This window comes from Lepus europaeus, chromosome 2, assembly GCF_033115175.1.
Source record: "Lepus europaeus isolate LE1 chromosome 2, mLepTim1.pri, whole genome shotgun sequence".
NCBI lineage: Eukaryota > Metazoa > Chordata > Mammalia > Lagomorpha > Leporidae > Lepus > Lepus europaeus.
The window spans coordinates 120,679,616-120,685,226 of NC_084828.1; the positions used below are offsets into that span (position 1 = coordinate 120,679,616).

Genomic DNA, 5,611 nt, shown 5'->3' on the forward strand with positions numbered 1-5,611 from the left:
AAATTTATATGACCTCCTAATAACCCTCTTTGTATCCAGAAAAGCAGAAACTGAAGGTCATGTAGGCTCTGTCATCCTAGGTAACAATCAGAAGGTTCTATATCCAGATCCTTCCAGACTTCAGTCTATTGTCTCCTTTTTCCAGCGGGTTATCCGTCCCCTTTATTGTATACATTATGAATAAACTCATATGGAAATAAAAGCGTTTCCCTGGTTCTGTGAGCTGTTTCAGAAAATTAATTGAATCCAGGGAGGGGATGGTGGGAACCCTGGATCATAGCTGGTCAGTCAGAAGGTCTGGAGGCTTGGACCTGTGACTGGCATCTGGAAGTGAGAGCAGTTTTGTGACACTCTGTGGGATTTGTCATTTCCTCGAGGTAGATGGGATGAGAATTGAACCTAATTAGAGAATGCACAGCTGGTATCCACTAGAGAACTTCCTGGAGAAGTGATTGCTTGGGGCTGGTGCTGTGGTGTAGTTGCTGAAGCCACCATCTGCAGTGCCAGCATCCCATATGGGTGCCGGTTCAGGTTCTGGCTTCTCCACTTCTGATCCAGCTCTCTGCTATGGCCTGGCTTCTCCACTTCTGATCCAGCTCTCTGCTATGGCCTGGGAAAGCAGTGGAAGATGGCCTAAGTCCTTGGGCCAGGCACCCAAATGGGAGGCCTGGAAGAAGCTCCTGGCTCCTGGCTTTGGATCGACACAACTCCAGCCATTTCAGCCATCTGGGGGAGTGAACCAGCAGAAGGAAGACCTCTCTCTCTCTCTCTCTCTCTCTTTCTCTCTCTCCTTCCCTTCTTCCCTCCCTCCCTCCCTCTCCCCCCCACCCCACCTCTGCCTCTCTGTAACTCTGCCTTTCAAATAAATAAATAAATCTTTTTAGAAAATACTTCTGCTTGTTCCAGAAGTATTCTGTGTTTGATGTCGAGTGAGAGTAGGAAAAAATACTTGGTTTGTTTTTTTTCCCTTCTGCTTCCTATACCACAAAAAGAGGGTATGTCTGCCAGTGCAAACCACTAGTCCCTTAACAAGCATCAGCCCTATCACAAACTAGTTTTTCCACTTTCACCTTTTTTAGCAAGTTGTGCTATGGCACATCAAAGCTCATTGTTTGCAGCATTGCAGTTAAGGATCCTCAAGGCATTGCAAACGCTGGAGGTAGCAGTGGAAGGAAGCCCTGCCCACATTATCCCAACACCTACGCTCACCTGCAGCCAATAATGTTTAAGGTAAATTTGACACTGATACTTGGACCCATCCCCACTTCAGAGGTTTCCTTTCACACCTCTTTGAGGCATGGATTCCAAGGGATGGCCTGTGCCATCTAGTGGTTCCTTGATGCATGGTAGATTGCTCTGAGCTCTCAAAACTGTCTCAGTGAAACTTGTTCCTGGGCCTATTAACAACACAGGTTCTCAGGGCCATAGCAAAACCTGTATCATAGGGACCTGAGCCGTGGCAGATTAAGCTGCCACCTGTGATGCCAGCATCCCATATAGGTGCTGGTTTGTATCCTGGCTGCTCCACTTCCCATCCAGTTCCCTGTTGATGGCCTGGGAAAAGCAATGGAAGATGGCCCAAGTGTTTGGGTCCCTGCCACCTACATGGAGACCTGGATGTAGCTCCTGGCTCCTGGTTTTGGCCTGGCCCAGCAATCTGGGGGAGTGATCCAATGGATGAAAGATCCCCCCTCTCTCCCTCTCTCTCTGTAACTCCAACTTTCAAAATAAATAAATCAATCTTTTTTTTAAAAAGCCTGTATCAAATGCAGAACTTAAATTTTCAACAAGATCTTGTCAACCTCAGTAAAGGCCAGAGAGGGGTTCTCCAATGAATAATGAAATTTATTTGGGAGTTGAATAGCATTGCAATGGGACACATGTCACAGTTATTTATGAGCATAGGCAAGAGGTTAAGGAAAGGGAAAGTGTTTAATGATAAAAAACAAAGAGGGTTATATTAGATTCTTTGAATCAGTAATCCTTGATCATAAGGATTAGCAACATGGTGGCCCCAGTCTGAGGTTGACCACACAGTTGCTGGGCGGACGCCTTGCAGAGTCCTGTAGTACAGGGTTGCATAATGTTGAGGTGACTTCTGTGCAATATTGAGCTTCTGGCAGAGTGTTCTGTGACAGTAGCAGGCAGTCCACCTTCCCAGCTCTTCCTTCATAGCCTCCTGATTCAATTTATTTTTCTGTTAGGGTTGACGTAAGTGATTCCAATTTGATTCTATGTACTTTCACAATCTCAAAGTAACTCTGTTAAGGTCCAATTCTGACCATATTTTTAATAGCATTGCAGTGAAATACTGAATCTGAAACTACAGAGAGTGACTTCACTATCTCAAAGAACATTGTTAAAATAGCTAAACAAAAGTAAATCTTTATTAATTTGTTTTGATAGCATGCTGTCACCTCCAAAAACGGTAGGGAACATGTGACCTTTCTGAGCCAGATGTGGCTCGAGGAAGCACATGCACTGGATGAGCATTGATGAGGGAGATCAGGAGAAATGAAAACTCTAGCAGACAGCAGGAACAGAAGAGTGGGCTAAAACTCCATCACTGCAGTCACCATTTGTGCTGCTTTTCAAAATGGCTCAATTCTGGATCCAGCCACTTTTCAAATTAGAAAAAGTGGTGTGGCCAGTGCCGCGGCTCACTAGGCTAATCCTCCGCCTTGCGGTGCAGGCACACCGGGTTCTAGTCCCGGTTGGGGCACCGGATTCTGCCCCGGTTGCCCCTCTTCCAGTCCAGCTCTCTGCTGTGGCCCGGGAAGGCAGTGGAGGATGGCCCAAGTCCTTGGGCCCTGCACCTGCATGGGAGACCAGGAGGAAGCACCTGGCTCCTGGCTTCGGATCTGCGCAGCGTGCCAGCCACAAGGCGCCGGCCTTAACAGCCACCTGGGGGGTGAACCAACAGAAAAAGGAAGACCTTTCTCTCTGTCTCTCTCTCTCACTGTCTAACTCTGCCTGTCAAAAAAAAAAAGTGGTGCAAAATTTGAATTAACAAAATCAATTTGTGGAAAAGTGCAAAGGTATAGCACCTTCTCAATCTTTCCAATGTTCAAATAGGAGTGCAGGGTTCTAACTTGATTGTATCACTTTTTTTTTTTTTTTTTTTGACAGGCAGAGTGGACAGTGAGAGAGAGACAGAGAGAAAGGTCTTCCTTTTTGCCGTTGGTTCACCCTCCAATGGCCGCTGCGGCTGGCGCATCTCGCTGATCCGAAGGCAGGAGCCAGGTGCTTCTCCTGGTCTCCCATGCGGGTGCAGGGCCCAAGGACTTGGGCCATCCTCCACTGCACTCCCTGGCCACAGCAGAGAGCTGGCCTGGAAGAGGGGCAACCGGGACAGGATCGGTGCCCCAACCAGGACTAGAACCCGGTGTGCCGGCGCCGCAAGGCGGAGGATTAGCCTAGTGAGCCGCGGCGCCGGCTGTATCACTTCTTCTAAAACAGTGTTTCCCAACCATAAGTCATTATCCCTGTCATAGTTTTGGCCACACATATATGCCAGCTGAGATGTGACTCCCTCAATAATTCTTTAAATCTATAATTACTATAAATGGAACACTGGGATCATTTGCCACCGGGAAAAGAAATCCATAAAAATAAAAATGTTTTGGCTAGCTGCCATCTTGCGTCCCCGCGTGTATGCGCTTAATCTCAGCTGGTCTGCCCGAGACCCCCTGAGCACCAACCCTAGTCCCCCGTGCGCCCCCATTTCCGCTCTGACAAGATGAAAGAAACTATCATGAACCAGGAAAAACTCGCCAAACTGCAGGCACAAGTGCGCATTGGTGGGAAAGGAACTGCTCGTTGAAAGAAGGGTGGTTCACAGAACAGCGACAGCAGATGATAAAAAACTTCAGTTCTCCCTAAAGAAAGTAGGGGTAAACAATATCTCTGGTATTGAAGAGGTGAATATGTTTACACACCAAGGAGCAGTGATCCACTTCAACAACCCTAACGTTCAGGCTTCTCTGGCAGCAAACACCTTCACCATCACAGGCCACGCTGAGACAAAGCAGCTGACAGAAGTGCTCCCCGGCATCTTGAACCAGCTTGGCGCAGACAGCCTCACCAGCTGGAGGAGGCTGGCCGAAGCTCTGCCCAAACAATCTGTGGATGGAAAAGCACCACTTGCTACTGGAGAGGACGATGATGATGAAGTTCCAGATCTTGTGGAGAATTTTGATGAGGCTTCCAAGAATGAAGCAAACTGAATGGGGTCAACTTCAGAAGAAAGTAAAACTTGAAGAAGTTACTGGGAGCTGCTGTTTTATATTATGACTGCTTTTTAAAATCATTTTGTTTATGATCTGATAAAATCTAGATCTCTAATATTTTTAAGCTCCAGCCCCTTGGACAGTGCAGCTCTTTTCAGTTTTTGCTTATACACACTTCATTCTTTGCAGCTAATTAAGCTGAAGAAGCCTGGAAATAAAGTTTGAAACAAAGGTTAATAAATTTCTTTAAAAAAATAATAAAATAAAATAAAAATGTTTTGGGGCTGGTGTGGTGGCACAGCTGTCGCCTGAGACACTAGCATCCCATATTGAAGTGAGACTCAGCTGCTCCACTCCCAGTGCAGTTCTGCGCTAATGTACCTGGGAATGTAGTAGAGGATGGCCCAAGTACTTGGTTCCCTGCCACCATATGGGAGATCCAGATTGTGTTCCAGGTTCCTGAACTTGGCCTGGCTCAGGCCTGGTCATTGAGGCCACTGGGTAAATGAACCAGCAGATAGAAGATCTCTTCCTCTGTCTCTCCCAATCTCTCTCTCACTCTGATTTTCAAATAAATAAAATAAATCTTTAATTAAAAAAATTTATTTAGTCTGCCATCAATGTCTTTTGTAAGACACACCTCTTGGGATGGTCCCTTGCTGGGCTGATTGATCCATATTATCTGTATTATTTCCGCTCTCAGGGGTTCTACATCTTCGCAACACATGATCATCACTTAGAGCTTATCACAAACCCGACACCCAGGTTATCTCCAGAGCAGCTTAGTCTGCATCTCTGGACATGGAATCCAGGCCAGCGTCCTTCCAAAAGCTCCCCAGATAACGCATGATATGCAAGTCTACCCATCTTCAGGCTGGATCCCATTGCACAGGCAAGACTACAGTTGGCTCTGTGTGATTCTCTGGGTGTATTGGCTTGGAAAGACAGAGAATAGGCCTCTCAGACCCCACCCACTGCCTCCCTTGTGCCGGAGAAAGAATGTGGTATCAAGAGCCAGAGGCAGACTGGGCTCTGGGTCAGGCCCTGCTGCTGAGCCTGGGGGTGACAGGCAGATCACCAGCCTGGTTGGCACATTTGTTTTCTTCAGCTGAATTTTGGTGAGGTTCAAATGAAACTAGGGAGAAACAGACTCTTAGAAACTGTGAAGGTCACTCGCAAACCAAGCTGACGGTTTCCAGAGGGCATGAGGTCCCGATGAGAAAACCGTGCAACGCGGTCCATTGCGTTGGCACCTTCTTACCTCACAGTTTAATTTAGTGAAGCCAGAACATGCTAACACTGACTCTCTAGAAAACAGGCATCAGAAAGGGGTTCACAAAAGGAATTTACACACAGACTTCTAAGCTAGGTAAACTATGGTA

General features: G+C 46.9%; 1 protein-coding gene across 1 annotated transcript; it reads left to right on the forward strand.

Moving 5' to 3' along the window:
• Positions 1–3,632: 3,632 nt before the first annotated feature.
• On the forward strand, positions 3,633–4,471 carry LOC133749109 (transcription factor BTF3-like). The gene is given in 2 exon segments (XM_062178271.1): positions 3,633–3,829; positions 3,831–4,471. Coding segments are annotated over 2 exon segments (486 nt in total). The 5' UTR covers positions 3,633–3,739; the 3' UTR covers positions 4,227–4,471.
• The last annotated feature ends 1,140 nt before the right edge of the window (positions 4,472–5,611 follow it).